The sequence below is a fragment of the Pseudomyrmex gracilis genome, unplaced genomic scaffold (assembly GCF_002006095.1).
Source record: "Pseudomyrmex gracilis isolate BER0280 unplaced genomic scaffold, ASM200609v1 scaffold_0, whole genome shotgun sequence".
In the NCBI taxonomy this organism is placed as follows: Eukaryota; Metazoa; Arthropoda; class Insecta; order Hymenoptera; family Formicidae; genus Pseudomyrmex; species Pseudomyrmex gracilis.
Window position 1 is genome coordinate 3,135,343 of NW_018020584.1, and position 20,718 is coordinate 3,156,060.

The following is a 20,718-nucleotide window of genomic DNA, read 5'->3' on the forward strand; positions in this document are numbered from 1 at the left end:
TACTAAGTAGTTCCAGCGTTGACCGCTCGATAGCGCCGCTTACCCGCGCTAGAAAAAATCAGTCCGGGAACTTTCCGGACAAACTGTGTATTACGTGAACCCTCGTTTCTGTGTCCGTGTCATAAAGGGCAAATCTCTCTACTTTGTGTGGTTTTTTTTTTTGTCAGACGCGTTAGACCCTTATTTCACCCTTGTTCCGTTCTTTTTTCATTCTACTTTATCATTTCTTCATTATTGTTTTATTTGTGCCGTATACACGTGTCTCTTTTCATTTATTACATTGAAACTATATTTACGTCTCTCTATAATTCTGAGAGTAATTTGAATTATACGAGAAGAAGAAGGGAAAACAATTGAAATTTGTATTCTCCTCGCGGTTGCGTAACAAAATAATAAAGCTTAAGTAAGGAAAGATAGAGAAAAAGAAACTATCAAACGTAATTTTACTTCGTCTTAGCAATAATAATTCTATTTTCATTTTAATTTACCAAGAGATATAAAACTGAAAGATTAAAAAAAAAAAAAGACTATTCTGTTCCGCTCGTTCCATGAACTTTTATTTGCAACGCGCTCCGAAATTTTTCTATTTAGACGAGCGTATCTTTTTGATAGCGCCGCAATCTCCATGCAGTACGAAAATTCGATCGTATAAACCCGGTCGGATTCGTTCGTGGCAAATAAACTTTTAACACGTATCAAAGTCGATCCAATTAACGCAAACTATCGCTGGAAGCGACAATTTCTGAATGAAAAAAAAAAAAAAGAGAAATAGAGAGAGAGAGTGAGAACGAAAAATATTCCACCACGAAACTTTATTCCAGCCTTCGAGCAACGTGTCCGCTGAACCGTATAAACGCTTAGTTGCCGAACTAAATTCCCGATAAAGTCACGTTCAACCGAAACGGGTCATCTGGTGTAACCTTCTCTCTCTCTCTCTCCCTCTCTCGCTCTCTCTCTTTCTCTCTCTCTCTCTCTCGCCCTTTTTCCTCCTCCCGTGCCCAGTATTATTTGTCTACGCTATGGCGGAAAATTCGCGCGAACCGCTGCAAAATGCGCGCATCAATCTCAAGAAGGGGACGTGCGCGATCGAAGATATCAGAACGACACTCGCGATATATGTTGCTGATTAACCAGTCGCGATTTTGAGACACGGTCGATCAGAAAGAGGCGACGAGTTGTGCAGCATCGGCGTGTGAGTCTCGGATGGGGCGAGATCGAGTGCATTCCGTGTGATTCTCCAACCTATTACCACGAAAGTCGAGACGTCGAACGGTACTCGTCGCCGCTTCGCTCGATTTATCGTTCCGTACCGATATTGACTTACAAATTTTTCACATAAGTCACACGTAGATAGTCATTCGGATTAAGGATCGGTAGAGCAACGAGAGGACACACACGGGGAATTGCGAGAAATTTCACGCGTTTCTTCTCACACTGAATACACGTATATGTCGCCGAAGGTAGATCGCGACCATTCTTTTTCGGAGCAGAGTGTTAACACGGTTAAATGTATAATAACAATTATTTTTTTACGATCTTTTGTATGTTGTTGTACTCTCGTGCTATTTTTGCAAATATTCGATAAATAAAATAACTAAGTGGATAAACATGCCAAAATCGATTTTATCGGATTTTCACTGCAAAAATGGGCAATCTGTTACAAATAAAAACAAAATCTTTAATTTTAATATAATAACGTTTACAAAACTACTTTGTTTTTGAACAAATTATTTTTTATTACGAAGCCTCAGGGCGGCTTTAACGGACTGCTGGCACGTATCGCGATCAGTTTATTGTCAAAGTGAAGTTTTCGTTCAATATTTATTGTAACCCAAGAACTACGCGTAAATGGTGTTGTACATTTGTGCCGACCATCTGTTCGTGAGTTGTTCGCCAACTCTAAGTACGCGAATGCGGTTTGCAATTCGATTTGGCGATACACGCCAAGTGTTTGGCCTGTATTTTCTCTTTGACGCAAATTCCATAAAGTAAGTCAGAAAATATCGATCCGCATTCTGTTATTTTGTCATTTCTCGTATACAATCACATGCCGATGTGAAAATAACAATTTGTGTGCTCGAATTTTCACAACAAAATAAAAATATTAAAAAATTTAAACGCAAAATACTGCGGCGTCCACTTTTCGTTTCCCGGCAATAAACACGCCGGAACAACGAAACACTCGGAGATGTACTCGGTCTATCGCGACGTCACTGAGGAAATATTATGTATCAAAAATCGTTCGCAAACGCATTGAATTGATTTACGCCAACGATCTCGCGCGCGTTACATATTTATTGAGCTATGCAATTCACCTGCGATTAACGCAACGGCTATTCGCGCGTAGGTCGATTATCAGTTATTATTAATGGTTATCAATTTGTCAGAGCCACGAACGTGTATGAATACGCGGTCGACATTCGATGTACACAGAATAACAAAGTGCACGATAACGCTTAACGCCGCAGATGTATCGGACTAAATTATAGATACGTTTATAGATCGAGCGTGAATATGTAAGGTATTTAGCGATATTCTCTCCTGGGGAATTCGGTGACGTTCGTGAGGATTAAATTTATTATTACGCTCACGTAGGAAATAACACGCTAACTAACAAAACAATCCGCTCAAAAATTCGAGAAAAATGCGATGAATATATAAATTTGTTGCCCGCGCCAAACCGGACACTTACATTACACGGGTGGCGTATAGGTTTTAACGAATATGACGTAAGTGAAGAACGACGGAGGCGTTAAATCATCTCTCCTTCGGAGAGCGGCTTCGGAGAGCCGAGACGCAAACTGCGCATAGCTGCGCGCGGAAGAGCGGAGCAGGTGGTATATCCTTGTACAATTCATGTATCCTGACGCAGAGTTGACGGCGAAATTTCAGGGGAACGCTTTAACGCCACGGGGCCACGTGCTACTGCTGCTGCCGCCGCCGCCGTCGTTCGATACGTCGATATAATGCAGGTATGCGACTGTGCAACGGGGTGAGCGCGAGGTGACCTCGCGGAGAATTTGTCGGTGCGGAGCGAATGGTCGTCACTCACGACGGACCGAGAGCAGCGGTGTATATGCGCAGATATACATAGGAAGAGAGAGAACAGCGAAGAAAGAGAGTGGGATGGCCTTACACTTGTCACAACGAAACGGAAAAGGGTGTGAAAATATCATTGCATGTATAGAACCGCGGTGTGTGTGTGCGCGCGCGCGGTAAATGCTTTGAATATAACGCTGCGGATAATGAGAATGTATTCGACGCTTGCGCCTTGCTCTCTCTATCTCTCTCTCTCTCTCTCTCTCTCTCTCTCTCTCTTTCTCTCTCTCTCTCTCTCTCCTCTCTTCTTCTTGGTCCTTCTGGTGCTCTCTTTCCCACTTCGTTAATTCTCTCTAATTGCAAAAATTGCATTTGGCCATACGGTTTCAAAGTGAATTCGCGTACAAGTGTGCACGATGAGCTGTATCTCTCACGAATTTGACGTGCTCGTCCTAGCACGCGGAAATTTTAATTAGGAAACGCGAAAAAAATGTACACGAGTTGAAGTATACTTGCGAGATGTACGTATGTACCATAAAAGCCGTCGTGAGATTGAAGAATGCGTCTATGTGCAAGCAGACACACAAATTTGTTTGCAAGACCAGACTTCATATTTATGATACTCCAATACTGTTTGTTATTTTTTGTGTGTATATTTGACACTTGAGCGACAGAATATGCGGTTGCGTGAAAAACGTGCCGCAAAACTTTTTTCATATATAGTTTGATATTAAGATATACAACGTGCATCCGCGCACGTTTGCTCGTTGGTTTTCGCGAATAAACGTCACAACAACGTGTCGAGATATCACAATATCTCTGTTATTAAGCAGTAGTACGTGGGCACGTATGGCGCGTCAAAACAAACCCCCTCCACCTGGCCCCCCCACCACTTCTGGCGCCATTGCCCCACCACGGTGGATTTCCCCCACCACGGTGGATTTCCCCCTCCCTTGGTGGTGACTGACCACGCCCACTGGAGGNATCATGTCACTTCTCCATCCCCTCCAGTGGGCGTGGCCAGTCACCACCAAGGGAGGGGGAAATCCACCGTGGTGGGGCAATGGCGCCAGAAGTGGTGGGGGGGCCAGGTGGAGGGGGTTTGTTTTGACGCGCCATACGTGCCCACGTACTACTTTAAGCATTTATCGAGAGAACGAGACGGATTAAAGAGCCGGAAGTACACACGTAAAACGGGAAGCAGAGCCATCAAACCGACGTTGAAACACAGGCGCAACACACACAGATACGTGACGAACAGTGTGAAAATTTCACATACGCACACGTAGTGGGTGGCCGCTTCGAATATACCAGCTCGGATAATGAGGATGCATTCGACCGGCACGTATATGCCATTTACCCCAACTGTATCCGCCGCATTGTGAGAGTCAGAGCGCATGAGAATACGCGCGCTGAGGGATACACATACGCGCGGGCAAACAGTAAATGCTAAAAATGTTCGCTCGGGTGGCGGCGGTCAGCAACGACTAGAGGAGTCTCGTGTATTACCATATAGCGGACGAAGCTGCTGCGGAAGAACGGAAGGAAGTAACCGAGATTAGTATTAGCTTGATTTCGTAATGAAGATTTATGGAAATTTCGATAATGGAAAATAAATGCACGCGGAAATCGTATGTTTTGGGGAAAGGAAACGAAGCCAACGCTAATCCAACAATATTATAACTGGAAACAATAAACAATTTAATTAGCAATAAATAAACACTACACGTACATACGCTTTGTGCGTGGTCGTATAGAAAATTCTAAGACACAACAGTGAGCAATAAGAAAGAAAGTTTTATTACAATGATCAGCGTGAGAAACGTAAGACTCGATGGTGAAAAAGGAAACTCGAGACGGATAATGATGGACAGAACTGGAAATAATACGCGCTGCATGTGCGAACGATCGTCAGTTAATGAGGACTCATTATGATGCCGGAGACATCGAAATAATGATATCTTTTTCTATCGCAAACGTGACTACGCGTCATTAATGCTTGTTAATATTCGTTGATAAATGCATTATAAACGATCAATACGACAATAATAAATAATGAAATCACATCGCGTGTTGTAGTACGGCTCTATGTTATGAAAATCTTTTCAGATACAATTACACGTGATATTAGTTAAACTATATTTGTTATATCGCACAAATAAATAAATATCGTCAGTATATTTGTTATCTTTTATATCGCACACGTACACAAAATACATACACACACGTGTAGACAAACAAGAAAAAGTAGAGAATGTGTTATTAAGATGGATTAGGTGTCTCACTCCCCGTGACTCGAATGAATAAAAACGAGATTGCAAAAATAGCTACGTTCTCCGTTTCTCTGGCTGCATTTTCTCATACAAATCTCGAAATGCTTTGCGATTCTTATTAAATTAATCCTTCAAATAAGTATACATATACTAATCGAAATTCTTCTCTTTGAAATATCTCAAAAGAATATAAGCATATTAAAATTTTCCGTATACTTTTTGTGTTGTTGAGTTTAATATAAAAATATTTTAATATTGAATTTAATATAAAAATCTTAATCGCATTCGATGGAAAAATGCAATACAATATCTGGCAATTTGGCGTTATCATCACCAACATGTCTTGAATTTTCTAAATATCCATTTAACCTTTTTCGATTTTCTTTTTAAGCAATATATCAACTGACTGTAAAAATTTATATAACGTGCTGCACAGAAGCGAATAAAAAGCTGTATCGAACGTTCAATAAAACGTTGCCCGTATTACATGAAGCAAATAAACACAATCGCAACGCAAAAAGCGGATCCGTTTCTTTTAATTAAGTGCTGATCAAGTTAGTATTAATGCAAAATCGACACGTTTAGCTAAATATGGACGATTAAACGAGATCACGTTTCTGATAACGATCAATTACGCGATTCGGTTTTTTAGCGACCGCGCTCGTCTTCTTGTCGCGATACAGCTCACGTGAGAGAGATTGTTCGGACAGATCGGTCAAGTTCCTTGTAAATCATCTATCGTATTCTTGTCATCACTGTCGGAAGAACTTCCGCGAGTCAATTATCTAGAAGCAATTAAGCGCGGGGAATTGAAGTCCGAGGTATGCCGCAAACTTGTGATTATCAAAACAGAATTTTTCTCAATTTTCTCGTGCATAGGCGTTGTACGTACAGAGAAATTACACGAACAAAACAAATTTACATTATGTTCTTCTTTGACAGAGAAAAATAGTTACGTCCTCTTTGAAAAACTAGTCGGAAATGAAAACAAAAAGATGATGGAAAATATATTTTAATACTTTTAGATTTTTTCAGAGCGAGAAAATACTGTTTGTAAAAATATAGTTGAAAAATACAGTTCTTTTTTTTTGTTTTTATTATTATTTTTCAGTCCGTTAATGCGCACCGAAACGAATGGCCGATTACGTTTGTATCTCGTCCCGCGTATTTCGCGCATAAACAATGCGCATTCGGACCCGGAGAGCTATACATCAAATGCTTAATCCTCGGCTACTCGATTTTCGCCGTAAATTATCTGATAACTAGCCTAATTTTATCCAAGATGATAAAATGATGTCAATTGGATTATACATTTAATCACGTTGAAATGTTTAATGCAAATAATAGAAGATTAAACAACGCGATTATGCGCTACGTGTTCCAGCAACACGAACAAATAAATGCGCCACGTCCGAACGATGAATCGCTTTCCAGTCACTTGGTATTAACATGAACGGTATTCGCGCATTGTGTGCAACTAAATCGATGAACTAGGGTGATCAGTCTATCGTATATCCTTGGGGCAAATTGCATGAATCTGACATTCGTTTAGTTTCACCGAACTGTTAGCTATCTCTCGCGGGGAGACAAGTGATTCCCTATAACACATATAGCGTATGTATTACGCGCTCCATAAACCCATAACGTGTGTGTATATGTGTGTACATATACGTATATATGTGTGTATACTAATGATGCATTAAGTGAACAGCATGTAATCCGGCCGCGTGTACGAAACGCTTTGCATAATTGTTCATCGTGCTTCTTGGTTTGGAAAATTAACTCTCTATCGCGGGGCTACTTTTTATTTCGACGCGATTAATTCGGGAATGAGAGACGTCACGAACACCTTTCTGAGCCTGTCGAAGCGCGAGCTTTCATTTAAAACAAAGGGTGCAATAATCCATATTACTTCCCGACAATTCATGAATCTCCGCGAAACAATATTCGCAGACGCGAATAATCGGGTACGATAGATAATGTCGGGGGTCATAAATATGCCAGAAGCTCTATCTTCTCTAGTCTAGGAGGGGAGAGGGAGGTGGTGTGCGCGCGAGAGGTATGAAAGTGACGAATCTTGAGAGAGAGAGAGAATGCGAAAAGGAGACTTGAACGTGCATTCGCGCAAAATCTCTCCCGTTTCTCCTTCGTCAGTCTTTCTACCGCGCGAAATCGGACGACGATTTACTCCACGTCTGCCGTGACATTTCTCTCTTTCTCTTTCCGAGACTTCTTGTTTGCGAAAAGTCGCTGAATAAGACAGTCTCGCACTTACATCCGTCAGAAAATCACGCGCGCGCTCGCGCGAACGAGAAACGGGTTTTTCCACCGTAAAAATTATCCGCAGGCGCGGTGTGATTTCGAACATACTTTCTCACAATTGGTCAAATCTCCCTCTTATATTCCGATGAAATGGGATCCCTTTAACCGAAAGCCTGGCGACGTTCCAACCACGTTATTGCAACGTTTTACTTCTAGCCCGAATACCAGAAGATTGAATCTCTTTTTTTCTCTTTCTCTCTCGGATAGAGAGTAAGGCTTAATTATCGGAATGAAACGTGACTCCCGTATTCTACCATAGATAGTAGAGTTTGTTGGGCAACAATGTGGTTGGTAGGTTAAAACTTGTATGTACTCGAACTGATACGTCGGACAATGTCACAGTTAAGTTGGTCAGGACTCATGAATACATATATATATATATATATATACACATATATATACATGTATTAGCCTTTCCATATGTCTATATACATATAGAAGGGCTCTACCGCTAAAAATTCTCGCAAAAAAACAGAAAAAAGAGAGAATGTGTAATATTAGCGCACAACGCATCCGCATTGTTATCCCAATAAATGCCGACGGACAATATTGTGAGCTTAAACTTTTACGGTCGCGTATTATTCTTTACACCCATATATGCGCGTGCATCGGCTGGCTTGTTATAACGTCTGTGTTTTAAAAGCCCGATGGATCCATTAACGCGCGTTAATTTATTTTCGAGCTTCTATTTCGCAGAATAAATGACACCGCGCATAGGGTAGATGTCCTCGCGGACGAGTTATCGCGCATGCAGCAACAATTATCGCCGCGTGCAAGCGATTGTGAGAACGCGTATATCGATCTGATGCAACCTTTATAATGTCGCGCGAGCCACTTTGCGGAATCTGTTCCGCGATGAATCGCGGAACGCCGATGGATAAATTATAGCCGAGCCGAAGATATATATATATATATTGTATATATACACAATAATGTTTATGTTCATATTTATACAATAATGTTTATGTTCAATAGATGTAATAATTGTTCAATTAGCAATAACCTCCCAGAAATGTTGGAAAATAATGGAAAAGATGGCATACACATAGTCATTCGCCGCGGAACTGCGGAAGAGGAACGGGGCAGGTAAAACAAGTAGTTGACTGCGCCGTCAGAATAATATTCTCGATGTAAATATAATCAGCACGACGAGAGCAAATATTGCAAGCGACTCCGAATGCAATGTGCGCGTCCAAGCTAAATGCAAATATCGTGTAAATTATGCTCGTCCGTTTTGATAATAGAGCGAAATGGTAACAGCGTATTTGCGTTATCCATTATTCCGACTATTCATAGACTTCTTTTCCCGTATCGTACTGAGAGATTTCAAACATTCTGAAACTTGTTGCCGATACGTTTTCGATTTGTATAGATTATTGTTGCAAAACAAAAATTGTCTCGAATTAAAAATTATTGTTGTACCATCTGCAGAGAATATTTTACGACTTATTTCCGATTTAGCTGGTAGAAGAACGTGATGAGCGCGCGTCGAATAAGAAAAGTTCGATGAATGTTGTTTTTTTAGAATAACGCGGGAAAAAATTGTAAGAAGAAAAAACTAGTCGCGCGCGCAGAGTAAACTCTCGTACTTGAGATGCAAACTCGGAGGTGGGTGGGTGTCTTTAAATAGTATCATTTATCGTGTTGCAGCTGGAAAGAACTAAAAGTGGAACCTTAAATGATGCCATTTATCGTTTCACAGCTGGAACGCTTACTTTGCCCCGGCATACTTTAAACAATCTACGACTGCACGCCATACGTTAGCACTTTTTTCCGTCTTGGGTGGGATAATGGGTAACAGCGGTAGGCTTTTCCGCGACGCGCTTTTCTTTCTGGGAATTAAATAAATACTAAATTTCCAGCAGTGGTGTATGTGTTGAATATGTGTGCCTTATATGTTTGCCGAACGATGAAAAACACAAAAGCTTTTCGCGGAGCCAATTTATTCGGAGACAATAATTGAATCTGTCACTTCACAGACAATGCACGGGACTTTGATAAGTTAATTTCATTATCTTTCGAACTATATATGTTTGTATGTGTGTGTGTTTGTGTGTGTAACATAGAAAATCAATAACGCTCGAACATTTCTCCGAGCTTTCATTTATTTAAAATCAAAATCCAAGAACGTCAAATCGTAAAAGTTAATAAGCAGTTTTCTCTCTTATATTTTCTCTCACCTGGTATTTATTTTTCGAAAGAAGTAAATGTGACACTGGTAATGTGCGATGCCGCAGATACGTACGTGCGTATATTTGATCGCAAAAAATAGACTGATAATTTTGTAACAAACGCTTTATTCGAGGCTGAGTGTGCGAACAGACGAAGACGTTATGGCATTTATTAAGAACGAAGACAGCTTCGGGGACGACAATATCGTTAACTTCCCGAAGAGAGCGCAAGATATATCAATGCGAGAGAGTGTCTTCTTCTCCTACGTCGGTCCAGAATAATTCAGTGTCACGTTCCGGGTGGAGACTACGGGCAAGAGGAAGCTATATTGCGGCTATTTTACATTCTGTATTTCCCGGTTCGTTATTTATGCAAACCACCGGAATATACGATGAGAAAATGTATGTTTATGTAAATTGAGTGCACAAACGTTTACTTATGTTTCAAACGGAATCTTAATCTTTAACTCCATTCTCCCCTCTTCACGTTTCGTCTCGTCTTGTCTCGTCCAGTCTCTCTCTCTCTCTCTCATGTGTCGTTTCCGGATATATCCACCACGCCGCGTTTGCGCCGAGCTCGGCAGCGTTTGGTAACCAAACTGCATTACGGAAGGAATTACACCGAATCGCTCCTATCCTCCCATTTTCGATCGATGTCGGGCACGGTCACTTGGCGCTAACTGCCACTAAATATCGTTACCCTCCTTCCCCTTCCTTCCTCCCCCCCGTCGCTCTCTATCTTCCTCCGCCAACCTACCGCCGACGAAACCGACCGATGTTGCGTTCTGGTGTTGCGATGAGGGATAATATCCGGTAAGCTATGTAACGCGCGCGGTACTCGCTCGCACGGCAGATGATAATGAATTTATTCGATTTTCGCTGCCGTAGCTCGCGTATAAAACGGCTCCTCGCAGCAGCTCTAGCTAGACTGCTCTTGTTGCATTTATATCCATTTCTTACCGGTAGCTCGAGAGCTCGGCAACGAGGTTCTTACGCACAACCCCGGCGCTCCTGTACATAACTCACAATTAGTCTCTTCTAATGACGGCATTTTGCTAAGCATCTTGCACAATGCGTCTTTATCCAGTTATCGCGCGTGAAGCGTAAAGCATCGTAATAATGGCTGTTGTGATATAACGGATCCAGTTTAGTGAATTTAATGCGCAACGTGTTGTAGACGCTGTGCGCGTTCTTTGTTTTTTTTTTTTTCCATTTTTGAATCCTATGAATATCACTTTACATTATTTTGTTACAAAGAAAACTCTTGAATACGCACGTCGACCAACCGTACACTTCGCGCAAATAAACCGCGATTTTTCATGCTGCAAAAACAAATCATATTTCTGCGGAGACTCGAGACGTGATGTACGCCAGAAAGAAAGAGAACGCGAGATAGAACGCGTTACCGGCTAAAAAAGAGTTACTAGCGAAAGATACAGTGAGATAATTTGTTTTACACATATGTATATACGGAATCGAGTTTACAACCAAAAAAAAGTAACAGATGTAGAAAATAAATTAAATCCACGGTTTAAGAAACTTTTTCTCACATTTAACCAAGTAGTAATTATTTTTTCAAATGAGTTTGAAAAGGCGAACTGTGTTCGTGTACGCGCGCGCACAATGTTTTCTCTCCCTCTTCTAATCTAAGAGATTGGCTTAAATTCTTAGAGTATATTTGACCTTTACTTTAAGATAAATAGCGCTTATAATATCTACTTAACAGGGCTGTACCCCGTGGCCGTACCCTAATTAATCATTTTTTGTATGTATGTATACATGTATGTATATATGTATATACATATACACACATGTAAATGTACATATCGCGGTTAATCTTCTATTTAGCGGTCTCTCCGTAATTCGAACGATGTTTTTCCGCGTAATTGCGGGTAATCATTCTTGTTAGAGCGGCGCAGCGGCACCTAAGAAGAACGGAAACAAGGGGCACGAGAGCGAAATACGGTGCGAATACCTACCGTGCTTTAATCATCAGCGTTAATTAAAATAATGCTTACGAGATAATTACTTTGTGGCCAGACAAAGTGATGGACGACCGCGCGCTATAACGCTATCTGTGCGGTCAACGCGCGAACGGGAAAGAGAAGGATATAACGCCGCATCGGCCGCGCGAGGGTATTTGGTATTCACAAATTAATCGATTAGAATTAATTGTTCCCAATTGAAATACCATCGGCTTGGGCAGGGCATTCTTTTTTCGAGCACTGTTGTGGGAAATTGTTCATTTAACATGGGCTAACGTTTTTCGAACCGTTCTTTGTAAAGCGCGTCAATTTATATCACCGAATAAATATTACCGTAATTGCATGAAAAAGCAACTGAAACTGTCGCGGGTTTATGCAAATTTACGATCTAGATATAATAAAATCGTTGTGTGTGCGATAATTTGTAAAGACAATGTTTTAGTGTGTTTTCTTGTTTGATACGTGTTTTCCAGTAAAGTCGCAATCGCGCACGCATGCGTCAATTGTGAGAGTAATTTCGCAAGATAACTTTCTCCTCATTAAGAGCTAAAATAATTTTCAAACAAGCTTAATATTTATTTTTGGGCTCCCCGTATGCTTCTCTTTGAAACTTCCGAAACATACAGAGAATCGCTGGCGGCGAAATCACGCTGACATCGCGCCCGTTCACAGAAAACTTTCTCATCTCTAGATGAAATGAACTCCGCAACTTGCCATTAACTCCATACCGTCTCGTCCAACATGTTTAACATTTTACCTCTGTTGAATTAGCAAGAGCCCAGATTGTAAGACAATTTGTTTGATCATTAATTTGGACATGATGAAAATCAAAGCCGAGTGATAGTTCTCAAACGAATGAAATTAACAAGAAGCTTCTTATTTTATTTCGCTGTACGAAAAGTTTGATTCGATCTCGCATCTCTTCATATTTGTGCACAAATCTCACACTAAAGATAAGACGAAATGTGAAATGTGTTTCATAAAGTTTTTCTATCGTTTTTGTTACCTAAGGAAAGTCTGAAAGAGCTTTAGCTCATTTGTAGTTTAGGTGATGTCCCGAGGAAAATATGTGAAAGAGATGAAACGATTCCGCTTTTATCTTTTTTTTTTTCTCTTTTTTTTCAGAGAAATGAAGATAAAGTTGGCAAAGGAGTTTCCCTTGCGGGTTCTTTGATGGATTTGGGGATGGATTTTCTCTTAACAAAAAATACCAAATTAAAAAACGCAGCAAACTTCATATCAATTATGTTGCAGGAATGGAGAAATTTCAGTCTTCTCGCTCACATTGCGAACAAATTTTATTCCGTAGCGGAATGTCAGAAGCTTTTTTAAGGAGTTAATTTTGAAATTATTTAAAATTGAATGTGAAAGAAGAATTACTGAAAAGAATAATCAATTTTTTGTTCCGGAAAATGTGGTCCTCGAGTTAATCAAAGAATCCATCACACAAGAGTTTTTTTACGAGCAAAACTTAGCAAATTAGAAACTTGTGGCGTACTCTTTGTGAAATTATACGCATATAACACTGTTATAATTATAACACTGTTACGAACGACGACATCTAAAGAAGCGCTTCATAATAAAGAGAATAATTTAAATTACAAGTTGTTCGTACATTATTTTAAAACTGTCTATGTGTGTATGTGTGTGTGTAAGATGCGATACGAAGAGCTAAGACCGTCGAAAAATCGATAACCGTGATTGAAGTTTCTTTCGTAAGGTGAAAATTGGACGGCTTCATCTGCGCCTGTCCGGCAGTAGTTTTATTATTTCCTCGAGTTCGATAATAAAACGCGCGTTCCGAAAACTGTCGCACCGTAAACAATCACCACGTAGATCACGGATTTTACGCGACGACTTCAGGCTTTTTCCATCGAAGCCCTGATTTATTGCATTACACTTGGTACTGACGCTTACACTACCGCCGGTCCCTTCAAGCAACTCAGGGTGAGTTTTATTTACTTTTAGCGAATCGATCGACCGCGGGAGTTAGTGCAAGAGAGGGAAGGCGGCGTGTAGAAAGAAGAGAGAGAGAGAGAGAGAGAGAACGAGAGAGACTAGGTGGTTGCTGCGCGCCAACCCCCGACGAGCTTACGTGGTCCTCGGCATCGCCGCTGGTAGCCCTGGCCTTTCGTTCCTCTAACGTTATATCATCGCCTACCTACTTCCCTCTAACCGTGAATTTACGCCGACAGATCGGCCTGAGGATCGGCACGATTCTCTTTTCGCCGTAATGCTTTACGAATCGACACGTAGAAAAACAGGTTGGAGATATTGCGCGAATCGATCGAATTTCTTTCACTGCAACCGTCCCTTCGTACGAATTTCAAGGTCTTCACAGTGAATAAAAGATGAAAGCTTTTTCTCTTTATGGCTTTCTGTTTTATGGCTTTACGCCACTGTAAGTATACGTATGCGATCTTTTTTTATTGGATAATACTCTAGATTTAATCAATTTTATTTTTCCAAACTCTGCAAAAGAGGATAATAACTCGAACAAGATATTTAAGCTGTGTGATAACAATTTTCGAAAAGTGTGCCACTGTTTTAACTTAAAAAGACTCCGAGTTTCTAACTTGTGCGAAAAAAAATTTACTTTTGAAAACATCGTCTTGAATATATTCGGAAGTGGAAAGAGAAAATTGGTCAGAACTTCTGTTTGCGATTGAATCAGTTTCAGTCGTAAGTATTAACTTCGACGAGAGATCTGAGAATATATTTTTCACGAATTTTATTGATCAAATTCTTACGGTTGAAACGGATCTTGATACAGACGCGGAAAAGATTTTCTGTTTTTCGCATTTTGTAATCAGAACTTATTCTCAATAAAACCGTATCGCTAACTCGCTTGAAATATTATTTTGAGTAAAAAAAAAAATGTATAAACCAGTTTAAAAATATGATAAAAATTTATGCAATAAAAAGAGATATATATGTACATATATACATATATACATATGTACATATTAATTTAACGCAAACACGAGCGGTTTCATATTCGATAGAAAATCGCGATATTCGGAATATATCGACTGTTTCATTTATTGGGTCAACGATCCGAGAAGTAATTTAGTTAGAGGAGAATGAACAAAAATGAAAACGCAAATGTTATTAATGCACACACGATACTATAGCGATTTCAGCTGGGATGTCGCCGACGACTCTATGCTCTGACGATTATACGATCTGAATTATTCACAATACAATCCAGGCGTAATTCGATCACACGATCATGCTGCGCGCGTTTTATCAAGAATTAATTTTCATTCGAGAACCATAATTAATAGCAATCTGTAAATAATGAGCAACAATAGGGAGAAAATAGTAATGCACTGAACAGAATGCAAGCGGGTTATTGATTGTCATCGATAATGGGTAAATAGAAAGAGGGTCGAATTCAAAAGGTGGAGGCAATATGTTAAATCACACGCGAGCGAGAGAGTTCTGTGTGACATATGGCATTCATTTAAATTACATTTCAGCGTGTATTATCACTCCAAATAAACATATCCAATAATTAAAATATTGGCGAAGATATTTTTCTTTCAAAAAAAAATAACATAAAATAAAATAAAATACTGATAAAACGACATATTTTTTTTGATTAATTTTCTCAGCTTAGTTTATAGAAGACTTTTTTATTTTTATAATTCTTGAATATACGCGAACTGGACCCAGTTTTATGTGGCAATCTTTAAACTACGCTAGATGCTTTTGAAATGGCGTTCGGACAATCAATTGCTTTATTACGAATCGAACGGTGATATTAAAATAAGATCTTCCATCTGCTTCACCGGATTTATAGTTCTCGTCTCAAGTGAATTCTGTTATTCTTCCGTCTGAGTGTTTTCCTAATGCATTTTCGCCCGTAGACAGATTGGTTTACGACGACGATGCCGTTATAATAGTGCCAACGTAATTGTTATTTATTTTCACTTTCTGTCTTTTTCTCTCTATTTTGCGTTTGTGTATTAAAATTTCGACTGCAAATGCCACTTTTATCGGGTCTGTACGCGTTCAAGTTTACCCAAAGCCTCATAATCCGTTGCCTTCTCGAGAGTCCACAATTTTTTTTACCGATGATATGTCGAAGACAGAGACAGAAAGAGAGAGAAAAAAGGATGCGCCCTTCCTACGGCTTCGTTATCGAACTTATAAAACCTTCGAGATTGAAGTTTTCCCGTACTATTAAGTGGAATTAACCTTTCTGGTGAGAATCTCAAGATTCCGATTGCGCCAACTTCGCGCGTACTACTGTGGAACTTTGCGGCGGAACTCATTGCGGCATTCAGTCCGCAATTTAGATTTCTCATTAAACGTTGAAAATCACCGATGGATGCACGCGAGTTAACTGTAGACCTCCTTCGTTGGCCGCGTGCTCACCGCGCTTGGACTTAATTATTAGGGAGAGTTGTTAGCTGATCGTCTAACGTACATACGTAAAGCACACAGAGCGTAGTGACACAAGGAATGTTTGCCCGTGCTATCTCGCGCGGGGCAATCTTCAATCATAATCTTAATATCTTCGCGAGAACGTCTTTGACGTACTTGATGACCGATTTGTGTTTAGAACTCGACGAAAGGATTCCCCCACCTTCCCTTAATCCGTTTTCCAACCGGATTTTACAGATTACGCCGCGCTTAAATCACACGATATTTCAACAGGCACATCAGAGATTTGCCGCCATTCACATGCAAATTGTTCGACGATTAAGATGACAAAGTTCTTAATTCACACAAACGCCCGGAGGGGAACCAATTTACGATGTTATCTATTACGAGGCAATGTAAATATTCAAATATTCGCGCTGAGTTGTCTAACGCGTTTTGCTACGAAAGAAACCGTAAGGACCTCCCGCATGCAAATGAGGCAGAGAGAGTCCGTATAAGACTCATAAATTCTGCTTATATTTGCGAGGAATAATTGATTTCACGCCGCAAATTTATAGAACCCCCAAGCTGTTGCCTAAATATTTCTTTACTAGGAGGCAATGAAGGTAAACGTCCGGCCGATACGATCTATACATTCTCACTTTAGGGTAACAAACACGAACCCCCGAAAATAGAGACATTAACCCGCGTATCGCGTTCGCGCGCGGTGGCGAGCTCTCTCTCTCTCTTCGCGCACATATCAGAAGCTTATTCTCCGCGCGCCACACGACGATATAATCTCTTCAATATATTCATATTTAAAAGTAATAGATGTTTACTACATATTCGCTATTTGAGAGCAACAATATACACTCTCAGGTATAATAACTGCGAATAGCATTTTCACATTGTTATTATTATTATCTAAGTGTGAATAGCATTTTTATTATTATAATAGCATTTTGATATTATTATAACTTTCGAAATTTAAATCCCTCTATTTCCACGTCTCTTCAAGTCAAACAATAAGTCTAACAAGTTACAGAAAGAAAACAAACGGTTTCGATCTTAGACTAACTCTTCAAAATTTGTTTGTCATAATGAAAACCTTGAATAGGAAAACGATACTCGGCATTGTCTGCAAAACTTGCGCAGTTTCAACAAAATTGAGTTGATTGCCATTCAAAACTTTTGCTACCGCGAATCCGATATAAATTAGTAGTTTTCTCGAAAATAGATGTATTATCGCAATAATAATACCAAACTTAACTTTTGCTTCCAAATTTTCAGATATTTTACTACTTTTTTCACATTTCGTATTTATATTTCACAATATCTGTCAATATATTATATCGCGCCGATTTCCAAATATATTGAGAAAACACGTATAACCAAATAAAACCGAAACTAAATATTGGAAAACTTCTAAAAATTCAAATAACTATTGTAAAGTTATTTTACCGAGATATTTAAAATAACCGCGGACTAAAGTAAATTTAAAGCGACGAGAGAGAAATTTATATTTGTTCCGGAAGCGCGTAGTCAATATCTTCCGCTATAATGGACACGGTCACCTCTGACAAAAACAACTCTGGCAAAAAAAAACCTAATCTAAGCATCTACCACCCTTTACGTTTATTCGTCGCTCGCTTATTTTTGCCGACATCAACAAATCCTCTTTCTCATTAATAGTACGTTGGTCATTAACTCGGGCCATTTATCATCGGCCGATGTGGCGATCTAAAGCGCATCTCTTGGACCTTGGTACTGTGCCATATATTTATATACCACGCGTATCTCTATCGATCGCGTAAATTTCTTCGGGAGGGAGGGAAGGGTAACGGCATTTAATTTCACCGCGTGTCACTTAACCCTCCGCCTAGTGGACGGGTCCATTAGCTCCGCACCTGTTTCGGGAACTACGTTCGTGTAATCAATTTAAAACTGTTTTTTGCATGCTACATAATATTTTATATAAATAGGAACAATATGTATAATAAAAAAATGAATAAAAATATAGAAAAACTTTTAGAAAAATATGTAGAATAAAATTATAAAAACTTGGCATATACAAAAATAAATTTGTTATCGAAAACAGATGAGCCCGATGTGTATTGTATACAAAAGCAAGAATTAATTTTGACACAATTCGCGCAAGGTAGATCACGCATCGACAACGGTTTACAATGTGTCTTTGATCTACCTATTTGTCGAAAATTCTCACGATAAAGTCTCGATGCGCCTTGATGCGTCGACTAAAATCGCATATTGCGACAAGTGCAGAATATTGATTTCGTGAATATTTTAAGGCGTCGAACGTGCGCACATGCTACGGACGTTGGAAGCCGTTGTCACTGGAATCCCCATAGATTATTCTGCATTGTGGCAAATGCGAGTCGCGTTGCACGCATGTGCATATGTATAATGTATACGCGCGACGTACGTACGTTTAAATGTTGTAGCTTTCCCGGTTTCGTGAGATCAAAAGTGAGTACTCTCACGATATATACTTGCATCAAATTATAATAAAATACTAGATTTACCTAAAAAGCCATAATCTTGCACGCGATACTCAGTACAGTTTTCATTACGTAGAATTTTATAACGTCAAGAGAGAGAGAGAGAGAGAGAGCGAATATTTTTTTCTTCAAAGTTTCATGTTGATACAACTTTGAAGAAAAAATATTTTTTATAAGTCAAATTTATGCACATATCCATTCTTGTAAAATAGAACAAGCTCATTCCGACACTTTTTAAACTTTGATATGCACGTATAAATTTATAAGAGATTTACGTAGCAAAGTGATAAAAAAATATGCTCAAAGTTTTTTCAACAAACGCGCGTGTGTTTTATGTGTTTAAATTTGACTGACGTAATCAAATTTTTGAAACGTATGTGACCCGTGACACACGAGTGTGTGTGTGTGTGTGTGTGCGTGTATATAGAAATAAATTTTATAAGCTGAAAGTAAACGCATGTACTTTTAACGCAGCCACTATGAAGAGAAATGCATAAAAGAGAGAGAGAGAGAGAGAGAGAGAGAGAGAGAGAGAGAGAGAGAGAGAGAGAGAGAGAGAGAGAGAGAGAGAGAGAGAGAGAGAGAGAGAATTTGTCATACATTCTATAAATAAAATATATTTTTCTTCGTTAATCTAAAAAACACGCGTGAAGTTTACACACGAGAAAATTTATGCTACCATTTAAAGTTTCATCGTTTGAGTGAAATATTTCGTAATAAACCATAATTGCAAATAATTTCGTAAGATAGCGTAAGATGTTTCTTATTCATGCAGGATATATAGCTCACCTTGTTACAGTGCACCTGGAGAATTCCCCGGCATCCCTGATAACATCGATCGCAGATCGCCTCATCCTCAGCGCCGATTCCGGAACAAAATCCGTATTGAACGCACTGGAATATCCAGCCATCGTAGCTCCGATTCGCGCGCGAACACTATACGGACATATCCTTTAAAAATGAATTCGTCGTTCACCGGAGAGAGAACCACTGGCGTGTGTACATATACATATATATATAAATATATATCTATATATATATATATATGTATGTATGTATCTGCGTGTGTATACGATGCCGCACACGAACTACCTTCAACCACCCTTTTGCAGTTGAAGAAAGCGTATTATCCACAGTGGTATCCCACGGGTAACTGTCACACACGTGTTACACGTCGCACACACTTGCGCTCAATAGGACACACAAAGTATCCCGGCGCGTCGCGCTCGTCTTTCACTCCGTAAAATCGTGCATCGGAGAACCGGCACAATCTCTAAAACCGTATCCTCGATCCATTCGCGAATCCGATCCACCACCGTGTCGGGCTTCCTCACTCACACCAACATTATTTCTATACGAGATGCACCCACTCTCTTGAGCGTCCACCGAGGATGACGCACGAGGCTGGTATCGTCAGGATGAGATCGAAACACCCTCGGCCGCGAGTTCTCTCGACGGCCCGCGTCGCTCACCCCGCGGCATCACGACATGTATACTCGCGCGTCCTCGAACGCGGTCGTCGGCACAGGGGGTTGTGAAACTGGGATCTCCGAGCGAAATGCGGACACGAGTGGAGACGCGGGCAACGTTCTTTTTCCGCTCGCGATCGAACGCCTCGTGTGCTCCGGATGATGCCCTCGAGTTAGTGATGAAGAAGCGCGCGCGTCTCAACGCGGCTGACGACGTTTCGCAAGGGTTAAGGGTGGCTCTAGGGGGTGACGAGACGGGGACTTATCTCGCGTCACACTCGTCGCATCCTATCCGCACGACCGACAGCACGGAACTACTGGCTGTCCCTTCGCGGAGCGTAATTCCATCCCCACTACGTTCCCGACTAGGTTACCCCCACGCGGACGTCGTAGCAACACGCGCCCCTTACCCCCTCCTTAATAATGGGCACGCACCGAGCACTACCCTGAGCATGACACACGCTCGCGCTTCTGGAGGGGGTTACGGTCGCGTGGCGGCGGCCCGACTAGGAGGGGATGCTAGATGAAGTTGGTGGCGGCAGTAGCGGTGGCTGAAGACGCATGCGCAC

The 20,718-nt window shown here is 40.4% G+C and overlaps 1 protein-coding gene across 1 annotated transcript in view; it reads right to left on the minus strand.

The window, feature by feature from the left end:
• LOC109855445 (irregular chiasm C-roughest protein-like) overlaps window positions 1-20,480 on the minus strand; it is a 142,198-nt gene extending 121,718 nt beyond the window's left edge. The window contains exon 1 of the mRNA XM_020429748.1: window positions 19,470-20,480. Within this exon, the coding sequence (XP_020285337.1) occupies window positions 19,470-19,591 (122 nt within the window). The 5' untranslated portion in view covers window positions 19,592-20,480. The remainder of the gene's footprint in view (window positions 1-19,469) is intronic.
• Between the last annotated feature and the right edge of the window lie 238 nt (window positions 20,481-20,718).